This window comes from Carassius gibelio, chromosome A5, assembly GCF_023724105.1.
Source record: "Carassius gibelio isolate Cgi1373 ecotype wild population from Czech Republic chromosome A5, carGib1.2-hapl.c, whole genome shotgun sequence".
Classification (NCBI taxonomy): domain Eukaryota; kingdom Metazoa; phylum Chordata; class Actinopteri; order Cypriniformes; family Cyprinidae; genus Carassius; species Carassius gibelio.
Window position 1 is genome coordinate 24,665,966 of NC_068375.1, and position 16,421 is coordinate 24,682,386.

General features: G+C 40.0%; 1 protein-coding gene across 1 annotated transcript; it reads right to left on the reverse strand.

Moving 5' to 3' along the window:
• Positions 1 to 2,054: 2,054 nt before the first annotated feature.
• Positions 2,055 to 16,115, reverse strand: enc1 (ectodermal-neural cortex 1). Its single transcript, XM_052592705.1, has 4 exons — positions 15,266 to 16,115; positions 13,598 to 13,897; positions 11,634 to 13,157; positions 2,055 to 6,095 (listed from the first exon to the last, which is right to left on the reverse strand). Exons 2-3 carry the CDS (start codon positions 13,889 to 13,891, stop codon positions 11,676 to 11,678), a joined length of 1,776 nt encoding a protein of 591 aa, XP_052448665.1. The 5' UTR covers positions 13,892 to 13,897; positions 15,266 to 16,115; the 3' UTR covers positions 2,055 to 6,095; positions 11,634 to 11,675.
• Positions 16,116 to 16,421: the final 306 nt, after the last annotated feature.

Below are 16,421 nucleotides of genomic sequence, written 5' to 3' on the forward strand. Positions count from 1 at the left end.
TTCTGTATTTGGTCATGTCGTGCATATTTGCAGCACGTGTATTGTCAAACTGATGCAGATGTTTTCTTAATTTGCTGGTGCCTTTTCTATTTGCATGTGTCTTCTCAAGTTGCAGCACGTTGAGCTCTCTTGGCCACTGTAATAACACAATTTGTTCAATGAAAATGGTAAAATAATAGCACTGCAAATACCATGTCCATACCTACCGAGATATGACAAAGCGACTCCAAAAATTAGCTATTTCTCTGTCAATCACAAATGAAAACAGTGTGTGATGTGCCACAATTGACCACCAAACACAGCCGATCAGAAACACATACCTTGTATCTTTGTTACTGCCGTGATTCTTCACTGGACACCATAACCACTAATGGACTGTCCCATATTAGCATATTTCCGCCCTCAGTCAGTTCTACACGGTCCGCAATTTTCTCCATGCTCAAGCAGTTGTAGTGACATGAATGTCTTCTTGTTTTGTAGTTTGTTCGTAAAAGTGAACATAAGAGTCTTTATTTTCTCCCAACACGAGAAACACTGAGGACGCAGTGGATTTGTTTTATTTTTGATGGTAATGCACCACCAAATACACAAAAACACAAGAGAGGTGTGGGGTGAGCAGTAGTTCATTATCATTGAAAGAGACATTCACCGAAAAAAAAAGGTGTTGTATTACAAGGCCATTGATAAATTTTAACCAAAGTATTCTGCAGATAGTTCACGAGGACCCTACAGAATCATACCAACTTGTGGAAAATGGCCATCCAATGTCCCCTTTAAGAAACCACACTGAATGCTAATGGTGTGAGACTGGTCACCAGTGTTAGTAATCAGATGCCATTAGAGAAAGACACTTGTTTTGTCTTTATTCTGCTCTACACTGACTGATGATTGGATCGGATTACACTCAGAGGAACCTATTATTGGCCAAAAGACCTTGTGACACCTCAAGGAGGCTCTTACTATGGTAGAAAACACGGCATATGTGCCAGCTCTCTAGAACTGACAGACATGTTGCCTGGCAACAGAAACTTGAGGGACACGATATCACATGACTGTGTTTATTGCATGGATATATAGATGTATGCAGAGTGTACTTATATGTAATTGGTTTTTAAGCTATGTGGATTGCAGGGAAATGACCATGCCATTACACAATCCATATAATACCTCCAATATTAACATTAATATTTATTATCCTAAGTCAACATGTTATCATCACGGTGATATATTGTTATTACTTGGGTTATATGAGGAGAAGTGTGATCTTTACAGCTTTCTCAGGGTGTGATTAAGCACATCCTTATCATCTTGCCATAGCATGATTGGGTATGTGTCAAGAGCCTGTAAAACTGGTCTTTCTTTAACCTACTGAAAGAGAGTCGCTTTATCACAGGAATGTAAACACTCCTGACCTCAGGACGAGCAGGTTTTTAACATTGTGTGCGACTGTGTGTCTGTTTACTTGTGGTAGACCTGGTAGTTATTGTGGGCAGGATGTAGAATGTTTTGAATGGTTAAAAATAGACCACGTCTGGTTGTTTGATTTCCATTAAGGAATTAAAGGAACAAGGTAGCAGGAGGATAAAGACCGTAGGAGGAACCTCCACAAAAAAAGGAAAGAGGCCTGTGCTGGAGGAGGTCTTTTACATTTTTCATGTTTCACATCAGCTGCCAGAGTTTGCAGATAATGGTCAGGGTTGCCACGGCAACACTGGAATAAAACGGAAAGTATCTTAAGGGTCACAAATAGCGGTTACTTCCTGTCTTGCACGCATACACACACACGACAAGATAATCAGAACCTTTTCTGTACATTCATAGGGGGCATTGATAAACACACACACACTCATTTAATACACTGTACAGACGTGCTGCTTGCCAAAATAAAGCTGGCCAGATATGTGAGAAATGTTTTACTGAGCTCCAAATAAGCCATGCTGGAATTAAAAGCTTCATTTCCCTGCATAAAAGAAAGGAAAACTTACTTCAATATTGTAAAAGCATGTAATAAAGTTATTTTTGACAGTCAGGAAAACTTGAATAATGCAATAAGCTTTTATATCTATCAAGAGGAAAAACTCTCTTTATTAAGCCATGGATTTCACATTGTGAAAAAATCACTTGTACAAAATAATGTTAACCGCAGTGGTTGAGATAAAATAACAAAACAATTGTATAATACAACAAATATAGAAATGAAAAGAAAAAGGACACCCACAAAAACAACAGTACAGCCCGACACTGACAGTGTTTAGCAATGCGTCTGTGAAGGCATACAGCGTTTAAGAGTTCTCAATGCACACAGGCTTATGAGTCACCTCTGAATCAATCTTTCACTTCAGCAGGAGAAAAGAGGGAAAAGGAGTAAGAGAGAGAGAGAGAAGAGAGAAAAACAAAACACTTGACTATTACTAGTTCAAATGCAAGGATTGTTGACCATCGCTGTGGCAACTGTTCTGTGCAGGGGGGGGGGGGGGGCAGACAGGGTTTTCTTTTTTTGATTGGCTGGAGCTCAGAGTATGCAGTGTCCTGTGAAAAGGTATTCTGGAAGGGGGAGGGAGGGGGATGTAAGACCCTAAAGGCCAATCGGAACATTGTATGCAAAAATGTCTTGGAGGAGAAGAGAGGGGTTTTGGGAGGAATGCTTGATAGTGATTTTCCTCTCAGGGCTTTTCTTCCACTTAGTTGCTGTGCAATTGAACAACATAGAATACTATATTCTATTAATATAAAGCTATATAATTGGTTTGTAGCATGTAGAACAGTGTTGTCACAAAAGCTATAGTGTAGTAAACTGCCATGGTGTTATTCAAACAAACCCAAAACCTGTTGTCACTATATCACGCTGCAGTGGACATTCAAACAGACAGATCCTCTCTACAGGAAGTGCATTTGGCCTTGACATGAAAGCACTAAGGGCTTTTATTTTTATTTTGAGACCTTCGAGATTTAGCTTTATAATAAACATCATTTTGGTCATGACTAAATTTGCCTAATGAAATCATCACTTTTTTATGTCACAGACAACTTACATCCACTCTTAAAACTAAAGTTTGTTATTTGTATTTCATTTTATTACTGACAACTTCGGTTCTTTAGATTATTAAAATAATCATCCTTCATACAAACACTGCATCTACATAGGGAAAACACTAACAGGTAAAAGGCCGTCTACAATGAATGCAAAGCAAAAGTTGAGAATCTATTTTTACTGTTGTCGGAATTAGCACAAATACCTGTTTATAATGGGCCTTGTTTGCTTTTGTGCAATGCGTAATTCGTGTCTAATGTAGACACCATGTAGGAAAAAAAACTGATTCTTGGAAGCATCTATCCACTGAAAAGTTATTTGGGGAACCCAAAATGGCTTGTCTATGGCATCACTGCGAAAAAAATCATTTTGTAACCTGTATTTTCAGCCTCGTTTTATTCATATCCGATTGGAATCCGATCTAAATATATGACTGACTGTCCACGCTGTGTAGGGCTACTGCTCAGTTCGCAATTTGTCCATGTTGCTCTTTCATTTTACTCAATATCTGCATTGGTTTCTATGGCAATGATGTCATGATGTGATGTCTATGCTTAAAACAACAAGAGCAATCCAGATGCTGTCTTACAAAATGACGACATGTTGCCATCGCGATGGATTATTATAAGGGATAACAAGATAACGTCTTATCGGGCTGCATGCACAGCTTTATTCCGTGCTGTGGTCTCAGTCTCAAAACTCAAAGAGGTGGGTAGACTAGCAGTACAATGTCATTTTTTACTTTACTTGTTATTCGCAACAACACAACCTTGTTTCTTCAAGGAAGTTTAGCAAATTTTCTACAAACAACATCCGATACGTTTTAATTTTTATGTGGCGTGAGAACATGAAAAAGCAATGACAGTCTGAACAAGGTTTTTTTTTTTAAAGAGTGCATCCACCAAGTTGTCTGTGACATATTCCTACACTGTTGAACTGTAAGGGACAGTCAAAGTTACAAATAGCTGGTGAAAGTTCCAGCTGTTCTGAGAGCAGCTGCGGATGTCACATTCCTCAGTTAGCTCTACAGGAACCTCACAAATCAAAGAAACTCAAGGTCAGTCTGAGTTTCAGTAATGACAGAGTGAAGGATGCAGGCCAGGGCTACAGAGGGTGAATCTGGCACTGGCCTCTGGTCGAAAGCACTTTCTAAACTACACTCATGTTGTAGTAAGTGATCTAAAAGCTTTTTAAATGGAAGCTTGAGGTCAAACTATATAATGACTTCACAAACAGTTGATGCTCGTCAGAGCACCATCACAACCAGATGAACTTATCTTAAAGCACATCAGATCATTTCAATTGCTTCATCTATAGGACCCATATGTTTATAAGGATAGTTCACTCCAATATGACCATTCTGAGGATGACTACAAGATGACATTTTTCTTTTTTGTGTGAACTGCCCCTCCATTTTTAAGAACTTTCCTTGCCGTCCTCCAAACTTTCAAAACCACTTCCCAACTCCCCCAACTGCTGACCTGCTTACCCTGGGTAATCTGAGCCTGTGACATCATTGGGTCCATTCTTATCCTGTCAATGACCTTTGACCCCCAAGCCTCCCTGTTTTTGATCAGATGAGCAAGAGGCTCATGGAGTTTGCTGACCACAAAAAAAATTCCACCTGCTCAGTCAAAATGACCTTATGTAAATGTGCAAAAGAGCAGCAGGAACACAGAGCATTTTGAGCCATGCGCAGTACAAAAACCTGTCAGCTTCTATACATCCAAACATGTACGCAAGCAGAAAAATTAACAATAAATAAAACAGAAATATTGTTAATACACAATGAACCAAACAAAACAAACAGCTTAAAACAAATCATAAATTAAGACTATTAATAGACACTGAAATAGGTGAAGCCAGACAACCAGTTTCTTTCACTTTTTTCTTGTCCTGTTTTTTTTTTTTTTTAATTTACAGTTCTGTTGTTCTTGCAATAGAGATTGCATTCCTTCACAGGGTGATGAAACAACTCTCACCTCTTTTCTCTCTCCTGTCATTCACGTTTACATGACTGTATGTGCTTAGAATAGTACAGGCAAAATTGGCAAAACAGAAGTGTCTCGTACAATTGAAGTGTAGTCAGTCAGTCATCAGAAGCTGGAAGGATAGTGTTTGTTGGTTTCTCAGTGGGCATGCTCGTACTGTTTGTTGGTTGTTTATTTTGGAGGGGGTGGGAGTATGATCGGGTGTCGAGTGGGGTCAGATGGACTCTTGTTCAGATGAACATACTGGGACATGACTCTTCCACACTCACTTAGTTGTAAACGCACAGCTGGCACACGTACCTTGGGACACACTGTGCAGTGTCCATTTTTCACACCAAGCTGCTAAGGTCTGTTCAACAGGAACAGTTCAGTATCAGCCTGTCCTCCTCATACGGACGTTTGAAGAACAAATCCTTTTAAACAAAGGCTCATGTTTCCTTCCATCCTTATAATTTTTAAACCAACAAAATAGGATGTTTATCAGTCCATTAAAAGTCTGCATCAGTCTTTTTACATCAGCAAATTTTAAGTCAGCAACATACATATAGACGCATATCAGGACATGAGGTACTTATCCTGGAGTATCTTAACATCTCCAATCATGCACTGAGGGTCCTGTTGATCTCCCAATGAAAAAGCTTCCACTCATCCTTCATGCAGTATACAAATAAAGACAGGCATACGGGTCTATTTTAACTTGCATGGCATCAGCATTGTAGGAAAACGGTCAGCGTACACAAATGTGGCGGACAGAGGTTATGAATATGCTGGTTACGATGGAAACAGACTGGAGTTTCAGGGTACGCTGCAATTCTTTTGGTTTTCACTGTGAAGTCCATGTTCTGATGCTCCACAACATGTAGGATATGACATGACAGTGTACTTGAAACTTCTAAGCAAGAACTGGTGAAGCAGCAGCAGAAAAAAAAAAAAAAAGCTTCGAGACTGGACTTCATACACAATATTTAGCTCTTATGGGAGAAAGTCTCTTCATAAAATTGCACAGGAAGGGTATAGCGTTTCTTCACAGTTGGAACCCAGAGGACAATAACGACAAATAGACACAAAGAACTCTGTGGAAATAAGAAAAGAAAAACACATTAGGAATTTAAATTAACAGTTTTTTACTTTTAAAAGCTACAACTTCACATTTACGCCACACATTCACTCATGCATTTCAGGAGAGAATCACATCTCATAAATTTAAATTCAGACACTGAACCAGACCATTTGTTCCTCATCTTTCTCTCTCCCCCCCCCCCCCCCCAAGTAAAAAAAACAAAAAGAGAGAACAGGTCAGACCCTTAACACCTGTTCAACAGCAGACACAAGCCAAAACACATCACATACACAGAGGCCTGCACTCTTTTAAAGACCGCATTCAGCCAGATCATTGACTGTATTAATTCAATTAACGAAGAAACATTTAGGAACCTAGAGCACAACCAAATGTAATGCAACAAAGGCTTCCTCTTCTGCCCACTGTTGCACCAAATGTAATGCAGTACGTTTCTCCTCTTTGCCTTTGTCTCTACTATCGTTTTGCAAAGGCCAATATCCATTCTGAACTCACACATTCTCTCTCAGGGCCTCTATCTAGGAGAAAAATAAAGTGAAGGTGATCATTTGAAAGCAGATGTACCCTAAAGCGACCAAACCAAGTCGTTAGCACACCTTTTCTCTCTCTTTTTCTTCTTTCTGCATACAGTGTCCCTGCATACAGTTCATATAAATGACAGTAAAGGGCAGAAGAGCCCTGCAGTTACAGAAGAATCACTTGCCAATTAAAACCCACTCAAACAGAAGCCCAAAGGGACTTGAAGGGGGGCAAAGCCGAATCCATCCCTTCATCGATCCCAGGGCCGGCTGGGTGTAGGTTCTACAGAGCTGCTTTTGAAGACAAAATGTTCAGTGAACCATGGAACTTCATCTAAGCAGCATGAAGCTGACGGTGAATGAACACAGCTTAGACTAATGACCCCCCTTCACTCCCACACCCGCCAAACACAAGTCTGGCATTAACACACGCGCGTATGTGCAGCTCACACTCGAAGACACGCGCAGCAACATAGAACATACATGCTTAGCTTTTACCATAGTGGAGGTTTTTTCCATTGATTTCTATTGATATTATACCAAACTAATAATATTCTGTATCAAAGCTGTCCTTGAATTTTAAAGAAACAGTTTTTAAACAGTCTTTGCCGTCTATGTATTAATTTATTTCAGTTGGGGGGGGGGTTCTAATTTAAGAGATGATTACTGAGCTGTAGTAGCATGTACTGTGTATGTAGAAGTTTGCTGTTCTTTATCTTCTATAGTAGCTATTTTGGTGGCACTGTGCGTGTATGTTGTCTTTAAGAAAGTTAAAATAAAGAGGTTAAAATAAAAGCATCACTATTTCCACTAAAATGTTAGGCAGCACAACCCTTAATGATAACTGCAAGAAATTATTTGAATGATTTGTGGTGGCTCATGTGACACTGAAGACTGGAATAATGGCTGCTGAATATTTCTTTACTACCAATATTGCATTTTTGATCAAATAAATGCAGCCTTCATGAGCATACAAGACTTAAAAAAAAAATTTGGTAGTACTTTATTTTACAGTCCTGTTCCCCATGTACATACTATGTACTTATTATAGTTATTACAATAACTATGTAATAACTAGGTACTAACCCTGAACCTACCCCTAAACCTAACCCTACCCCATGTAGTTACCTTGTATTACCAGAACTTTCTTAGATAAATACACTAAGTACACTATAAGTACATGTTAGTACACGTACTGTAAAATAAAGGGCAACCAACATTTTTATATCTTACCAACCCCAAACTTTTGAATGGTAGTGTACTTTTTTTTTTTTTTTTACTTCACATAACTTTCCTTTTTATTATTATTATTATTATTATTATTATTATTATTATATTATATTATTTTAGTTAAAGCTGTCAGACCTGACAAACTAGGAGATAAACACTTCTTTCTATGTGATAAATCTCAAAACAGTTGTGGATACTACTGGTGGATATTTTTTATGACCTTAAGTCTGAAAGAATCCCACATCATGAAACCTCTATACAAAGTCCTAAAGGCTGAGGCTATTTGTTGTTAGCCATCTACATATAGATATGTAGTTTGTCATTCGATCTGTTCTGGTATAATGCAATACTTCACCGAAGAGCATCCCTGAAACTTTGCAGAGTACAAAAGCAAATGGTTTCACAGAGAGAGGGAAAAGATAAGAGATAGAGAGAACAGTGTGTCTGTACGTAGGAAAGGATGGATTTCTGTAACCAGACGCATTCCCATGGGAGAGAGATAGCAGGAGCTTGAGTGTGAGAAAACACAGCCAGTTGGAGAGTAAGAAAGAACAAGACTGAAAATCTTTGTTTACCCTCCCTTTTCCAGTCCTCCCCCTCTCCCCATCTCGGTCTTCCCTCTCCTCCCACTACTCTGGCCAGCAGTGAGGCTCCTCATTGTTAGTAGGGAGGAAGCTTGCTTAGAACACTTCATGCTCTTTTAAATGCAGAGGAATGGCTCAGTGAACAAAGGAAGGACCACCACTTTGAAATGAACTGCCCTGTCAAGGTGGGCGGCGTTTCACACGCACATGGTCACAGAGACTTAAAAAGCGAAGCTAAATGACCAGTGCCAAAGGGTCATGAATGGAATGAGTGTGGAGGACTGCCTCGGTTGTCGTTTTTCAGTGAGGAGGAAGTTAAGTTAGTGCTCATTTTCTTTAGTCTACCATCCTGGAGTTTGATTCACTCTCTGTATTCATGGGTTATTCTGTTCTCGCTACAGTCAGACTCATTACCTGCCATGGAGGGAGAGGAGAAATTAATGTAGAAAATATTAATTAAATTCTTCCTGGCAGAGATAAATCTTTCTATTGTTAGGCGCTTTCAATCAAATAATAAAGTGCTAATTAGAAACACCCTCCATTTCTTTCTCTTCTTTTTTCCCCCAACAATGGATCTTTGAAAATACCCATTAAGAACGAAAATTTTATATGTACGAATAGAAATGCATCCGGATAGATAAAAACTTAAACTCGCATCACTGACTGAATCACAAGGATTTCAGCACAGAGCAAAACACGGTGACTGATGATACAGAAACAGTTCATGGAAAACAACAGCTATGACTCATCTGAATGACCTCATCTCATTTACTTATGCGTGTTTTAATCTAAAGTTAAGCAATATATGAGTCCATCCAAAAGATTTCTGACTGGAAAGCAAGCAAATCAGCACAAGCGTGGATTTTACACTGATCTCGAACCTTTTACTACAGTAACCTGTAGTAACCTTTTACTACAGCTACGATCTTTTGAATTCAATTTTGCTTTACCAGACACTGTTTTTTCAATATACATTTCAAATAAGTTTGTCTAGTTCACCATCACTTCATCAATGATTAACCAATCCCAGTAGATACAGCTTACAGTTAAATCATATAAATGCTTTAGTCAGACTTAGATTGCATTAGTAATTTTTAAATGTCCTTTATGCAAGTGTAGGTCTACTTCATCCAGCAAACGCATTTAATGACAAATTCATGATATTTGCCAGTCAACCATTCAAACCTGTGCGACCAACTTTAACCCTATCTATTTTATCATTCAAATATTTTATTATGCATTGTAGGATATATACTCATACAAAAAGACTGAAGCTGAAAAGTGCAAAAGCCTACTGCAAACATATTGTAAAGGTACTGAACTGTTAGCGCTAGCATGCTCCATGTTGTCAACACACTGCTCATCCAAATACAACACACCTCACCATTTTGTTCTGTTTTTTCTCTGAATTCTCCCTCCTCCCTTGTTTTTCCTACCTCTCTTTCCTCCTTCCTCCACCCTTAGACAAATTTCCCCCTCAGGAACAATAAAAGTCTTCTATTCTGCTTCAATTACCCTCGGTGCAACGCCCCTTACTGCACGCTCATAACTCATTCAGCCCTACCGCAAGCCGCCTCCTCACAACAGAGACACACAAACATGTTTCACCCTGGTTCAAAATTTTACATGTGAAACTTTGCATGTGCCCCCACACACACACACATTGAAATTTAGGTGTAGCCTAGGATCTTTCTCTGGTAGGGGGAGCTTGAATCTCCAGCTCAAAGACCAAGGCTTTGAATTCTCTCAAGCTATTTTTTTTCCTCTCACAATCTGGAGACTGATCAGATACAGCAGAGTATCCGTATCAGCCGGACCAGACAGAGCATGCACACACACTGCATCGCTGGGCATATCACCACGGAGAGGTAGATACTGGAAAGCCGGATGCCCTTTTCCGATGCGGTCCTGCTGTGACCAAAGTCTGTTTTCCTGGAGACAGAGCGAGGCTCAATGCTTAATAGCCACTATTTTTATGGACCGTCAAGAGATGTAACAGCTGTAGCAACCTATTAGAAAACGTACATTAATGCACCAGGGTTATCGATTAAAGTGAAATGTTGAGATTAGAAAACCTAGAAACACAACAGAAGAATCTCCTCACAGAAACAAAGGAGGAAAACAGCAAAAATACCATCAGTCAAGGAATGAGAAAGAACACAAAAAGCATTGGGAAACTGATAGATTGAAAAGAAAGATAATTGATTTTGCATAGGAGCTATGTCGATCTGGTTGATATTCATAGCATGCTGCATTGCCATTTCTTTCCTCTCTGCTTCTTAAGACAATTTAATTGTTCTGTCAATAATCAATTTGCCATTGATTTTAATAAGGTTCTTTGTCAAATGTATGCATGAGGCAGATCATGAGGGATACATGAAAACTCTATATCCAAATGCAGTGTGCATATCAACACAAAGAGCCATGTAAAATTGTACACAGGAATTTTTCAATGTGTCAGTATACTTAACAGAGGGTTCCATGTGTGGAAACCACAATACTGGAATTTTCATAATTGGAGTTAAAAACGTTCCGGGAAAAGAAACAATTAGCAAATATTATCTGAAACAGGTTCATGGCCTCAACTAACAAGGGCTGGGTTTTTCTCATTCCTCTGAATTCCCTTGCATTCCAAAAGAAAAATTATCTTAAAAAGTTTTTTTTGTCTTTTTTGACTCCTCAAACATAAGCTCATAGTCACTTGTAGACAAGAATGTTTCAAGAGTGTGATTTTCAAGATAAATGTCCACCATGAAATGAAACGAAGATCGATCGCAATACATAAAATGCTAAAACATACAGACAGGGTTATAGAAATTCTGGCTTATACCAATAAGACAATAATTACATTTTAAGGCTGACAAATGATGACTGATAAAGAACACATTCAAATTCTGTACAATTTTATCTAGATACATATAAAATAAAACAATTTACAAATGTTATTTCATTTTTGATTTAGACATCACACCTTTAATGATGTACAGTATAAAAATGGGGTTTTCTGACTAGATACATTGTTTATCAAATGTTAAAACAGTTAATAAGTTATTTTTAAAAGCTTAACTTTTAGAGAAATACTGGAGATAAAAAAAAAAAAAAAATTCTAATATCATTAGATTACTGATTTGGTACTGCTATTTATTGCAACCCCATTCTAAAATAGGACAAACTCTTTTTTTTTGGGACTTCATGACTTACCTTGTAGGACAGTAGAGTCACTCAGGGAAGAACACCCATGCTTCAAGCTGGGAGGTGTTTCCAGGTGCTGACGAAGGCAGTGGGGATTAAGGAATATGGTACAGTAGTGATGCTGTTCCAGGCATCCAGCGTGGGGTCGTAACAGTCCAGGGTTTTGCAGCGCTGTGTACCAAAGTAGCCACCCACCACATAAAGTTTGTTTCCAGAGGCCACCGCTTGGCAGCTCATTCGTTTGGCCGTAACATCTCCAACTTTAGTCCACTGATAAGATTCGCTGCTGAATTTGTAGGCAGAGCAAGCTGAGAATTCGGTGTCACCACCCATTACAAATATCTGGTTGCCGAGAACAGCAGCTGCGGTGTAGCGCCACGGCTGTGGACAGGACGCCGGGACTGTCCAGCGATTTTCTGAGGGATCGTAGCACTGAACTTTGGGTAGCTTGTCGTGGGCCACGCTCGTCCCTCCGAAGGCGAATAGCTTCAGCTTTACGCTAACGACAGCAGCATTGCTAACTCCTTCGCGCAGCGGAGCCACCATACTCCACTTGTTAGCAACTGGATCAAACTGCTCTACCTGCTTCAAAGACACAGATGGTGATGCAGGCAGGCAGCCAGTGGCAGCAGTGTGACCTCCAACAACATAAAGGCAGTGGCGTAACTCAGCAGAACCGTGACCAAAACGTGCTATCAGCATCGGAGCTGCTTTGGACCATTCCTCATGTAATGTATCATACACCCAAACGTCCTTAGACACACCGTTCTCTGAGCCACGGCCCCCTGTCACGTACACTTTGCAGCCAATGGCACAGGCGCTGAACTCCTTGCGTGGACTGGGGATGTCTGCCTTTGGTATGATCTCTTTGGCCTTCTGGTCCACCAGGTAGAGCTTGTCGCACATAAACGTGGGGCCACCCAACAGGAAAAGGGCATGACTGGTCTTACGTGGCCGGGCGCAAGGACTATTAACGACGCCGTCATTTTGCAAGATGCGCAGTTTGCAGCGGATGGCTTCATCCACTAGCTCTTTGCTTTTAGCCTGTGCAATGATGAGCTCCTCTGTAGAGACGTTCTCCATGAGGAAGATTGCAGGCAGGAGAGCCAGACGCACAGTACGGAGCAGCTCCGGAAGGTGACAGTGCCTCCTCTCAAGGTCGTAGTTCACCCAGTTCAGTGCCGACTCGTAGACTAGACGCTCGTCCTCGGTTTCGAGCTCTTCGTGTGCCAACAGTTGGACAAGCATGTCCTTGGGCAGCTGGAGAAACTCTTCAGTCTTGCAAATAGCAGGGAAGTTACTGAGGCACATGCTCCAGGACAGCTGGAAGAGCTGGGTGCACTGGTGAGCGTCCGAGAGCAACAGCATGCCCAGGCAGTTGGATGGGTGGAGGTTCTTCTCAAGGAACTCGGCACAGGCATCACGGATGTCCTGAAACTCCAGCATATCACCAGCCTCAAGGAGAGACTCTGCATTCTCCTCGTTTATTATTACTCTTGAGGAGTACGCATAATCCAGAAGGAGCTCCAATACCTAGACAATGCAATGATTAAATGCAAAAGTTAACCTAAATAAAGTGACAACCTCTCATTTTCGCAGCCAAACCGCAACACAAGTTACTTAAACCATGAAACTATTGATTTGTAAATGCCTGATGTTCAGCCTGATTCCTGATGTTCAACCTCAGAGCTAGTCCAAGGTTTCAGTATTCTTCAATCAACAGTGTTGTGAAGTAAATAGGAGTAGCTCACAATAACAGACAATTTATTTCTGCCATCATTTACTCACCCTCATGTCATTACAAACCTTTATTTAAAAAAATAAAATAAAACATGTTTTGTATTCCACAGAAGAACGTCATACAGGTTCACCACATCAGGTGGGTAAAAAAATAAATAAAATACAACTATTTTTGGGTAAACTATGTGGCATGCTCTTTGAGTACTTTACAAATTCAAGCACTTGAACAATACCTCTGGATGAATGGAGTCCCTGAAGTCCACTTCACTGTCCTGACTCTCTCTCAGCCCTCCACTGAACATTGCTTCAAAGTAGCGGCTGCAAGCGGCCAGCACAGCCCTGTGGCACGGGAAAGAGCGGCTTCCCGCGTGGAGCAGAACATCAGTGAAGAGTCTCTGCTGACGAAGAGCATTTAAGTGCATTAGCACGCTGTCTGCATACGAGGACTTGTGGAACAGGTAGATGTTCATAGAGCCTGTGCTGGCACGAGACTTGCGGTTCTCGTGGACGCAGACTGACATTTTCATTGAATCCTGAAAGAGAGAGAGAGAAAAAAAAAGTTCTGTTGACAAGACGTAAGAATAAAAACAGATCACATAACTTTTTTACAGGGAATACATGCTTGCTAACCTTTTAAGATAATTACAATTCACACCAAAGATAAAAGATAATGTGAAAGATTTTAATAACACGTGTCCCCAAGTGAGAACTGGCATGTTGCTGGCTCTGGAATAGCCATTGCTGTCTGTTGCAAGAGTTGACTGACATTGTTTTGAACAGTGATATGATCAGTATCAGCAAAACACACAGCATGCCAAACCTCAATATGAAGGCAGTAGATGATGTAATTCTGCAAACACAACATAAAACCCCACTGGAAGCCTCTCTGATGTCTAGCCTACTGGAATGTGAATAAATGCAAGGGAGTCTAATCATTACCAGGTGCTCAAAGTTGGACGGATAAGGAGGGGGAAACTGAAGAAAAAAAAAAAGAAAAAAAAAAACTTTCAGAAGTAAACACCCCTGCCGGAAATTCACTGAGGAAACCCCAACAAAGAGTTGAGAAGCAGGCACAGAGTCAACAGTAAGTGTGTCAGTGTCACCGGCTGCCATCTGGTCGCCTATATGGTGCACATTCAAATCCAATCATTCTGAATTTCCATGTAACCGATACACACCCCCTGGTCCCTGCCGGCTGTCAACATCCCTCCTGGGAGAATTTAATTGTGTTTCCGCTAATGTTGTGCAGAGGCAAAATGTAGTTCTGAACTGGGCTAAATACATTAGGAACACAGAAGCAATGGTGATGTATCACACCTGATACGGTCCAATAATCCATTTAAATTGGCCACAGCTGTGAAGTACAAGAGCCAGAAACCCTGTGCTGACATTGGCAATTAATTATTTTGCAACACAGCACTGAAAAATAGCAATGTTATGCGAATGACTGTACGCATAAATTATAAACAATCAGTTAATAGCTTACAATAATTTTTTTTTTTTAAAGTGTAATGCCAAATTGCAATCATATAACAAGTAGGCTCTATAAAAAAGTGCTTTTCAAACACCATTTGTTTCTACGCCAACAGATGTTACAGAAATCTAATTTTGAATGATGACAGATCAACATTCTCATGACAATGTCATAGGTGCATTGACTTGCACACACCACTATTTTGATATTTCTATCATTACAATTTTTATTAAACATTTAAATGGCAACAATTATTATTTAATGCTTTAAATGTTCATTATAAATCTTTTTTGTTGTGTTTACAAATATTTGTACACTCGCATATAAACAGCTTTGATGTGAAATATCCCATGAAATGTGTCCTTGAAAACATAGGGTAACTAAAGAATCCACGTGCATTTATTAAAACATAGACTATATGTATTACCTGTTCAGGAGCAATGAGGACTTCAGTTCCTTCTGCTTTGGCCCACAAACATGCCACAACGCGACGCGTACAGAGTCACAATACTGGCGGCGCTGGACGCTCTGGTAACAGCGTCCAATGTCGCGTGGATAAACCACAAAATAAACAAATGAGGAGTAATTGAATCCACTTGCTTTTAACGTAAGCAGCAAGCCTAGAAATGCAATTTGGTCTATTTTGCTGAATTGCACAGAAAACTACTTGAGGTCCTCTATCTTTGTGACCACGGTGCACAGATACATCCGCTCGTATCGTCATAGAGCAGCTCCGTCGCTGCGCGTGCAGGTCTCAATAGTGAACAGCTGACGGGTGTGAACAGCTTTTAGAGGAGGAGAAAGAGAGGCGGAGCACTGCTGCTGTTTAGGACAACCTGGGAGGAGACAGACTGATGAACTGGCGTGAAAAGAGAGATAAGGTGGGGCTCATTAATAAAGTACCAAGGGACTTTTATTAGGCTGCCTGCATATCACAAAGGGATTTATGTGTATGAACGTTTTCAAAGAATCTATACACTGATGTATACTTCGCATATGACTTACCTTTTAGGAAGCGCTGCTCTGAGAGTCATCCTACTCAACAGCAACTTCAGTGGCAATGCTGTGCATTCAAGTGAAAGTGATTTTAAATTTTAGTCTATAAATTGTACTTTGAGTCCAGCCTAAACTTTGTTCCTCATCCTCATTATTCGAGATGCACTACAATGCAGACATTGGTAAGAATGTTCAGCGCTGGTATTGAATTTGAGTTCACGGAACAACGTCGCCCCCTGCTGAACAAAAGGTGCACTTGCGTTGTCTGCATTATGTCTGTAAAACGCCCTTGACATGTGTAGATGATTTAAATGTCTACATTTTGAATAAAAATGTGTTCCAAAACATTTGAAAAAAAAAAAAAATAAATAAATAAATAAATAAAATAATTCTACCAAATTCTACCAAGTAGAAGTATGTGGCTACTGTGCCCCTAGTATGCTTCCTTTCTAAGTTTGTGGAGCTATACATTTAAGTCTATTTAATGCTGTCTGTTGTCGGGCTCCGTGAGAAAAATATCACTGGATTATTTCAATTAATGGCAAAATTAATGTTTTGAACTGTAAACTGATAGTCTAGTGCAGGGT